We start from the raw sequence: 289 nt of genomic DNA, 5'->3' as shown, positions 1-289 counted from the left end.
TATAATTGTTTTACTCTGCGATCACATTGTTATAAATTCTTCGTCTCCAGCGCGCGACGAGAGCGTCAAAAAGCTAGTGCGGGAAAAGGAGACGTTGGAGGAGGACCTGCAGACGTTGCAGCAGATCTCAAAGCTCACCAAGAACCTTCGGTGTCCTCACGTGACCATCGAGGAGTCAGTGCAGGAGACGTTGGCCACCGTGCAGAAGCAGCTGGCCGAGCGCCACGGCGCGGACTCCCAGCCGATGGAACTCGAACTCACCATCAGCACGCAGTAAGTTGGTTGTATA

General features: G+C 54.0%; 1 protein-coding gene across 1 annotated transcript in view; it reads left to right on the top strand.

Moving 5' to 3' along the window:
* Window positions 1-289, top strand: part of LOC119585121 — a gene marked incomplete in the record, with an annotated part of 138,847 nt that overhangs the window by 130,510 nt on the left and 8,048 nt on the right. The window contains 1 exon segment of the mRNA XM_037933753.1: window positions 51-273. Within this exon segment, the coding sequence (XP_037789681.1) occupies window positions 51-273 (223 nt within the window).

This window comes from Penaeus monodon, chromosome 19 (genome assembly GCF_015228065.2).
Source record: "Penaeus monodon isolate SGIC_2016 chromosome 19, NSTDA_Pmon_1, whole genome shotgun sequence".
Taxonomy (NCBI): Eukaryota; Metazoa; Arthropoda; class Malacostraca; order Decapoda; family Penaeidae; genus Penaeus; species Penaeus monodon.
This window is presented reverse-complemented; position numbering and strand designations above follow the sequence as displayed.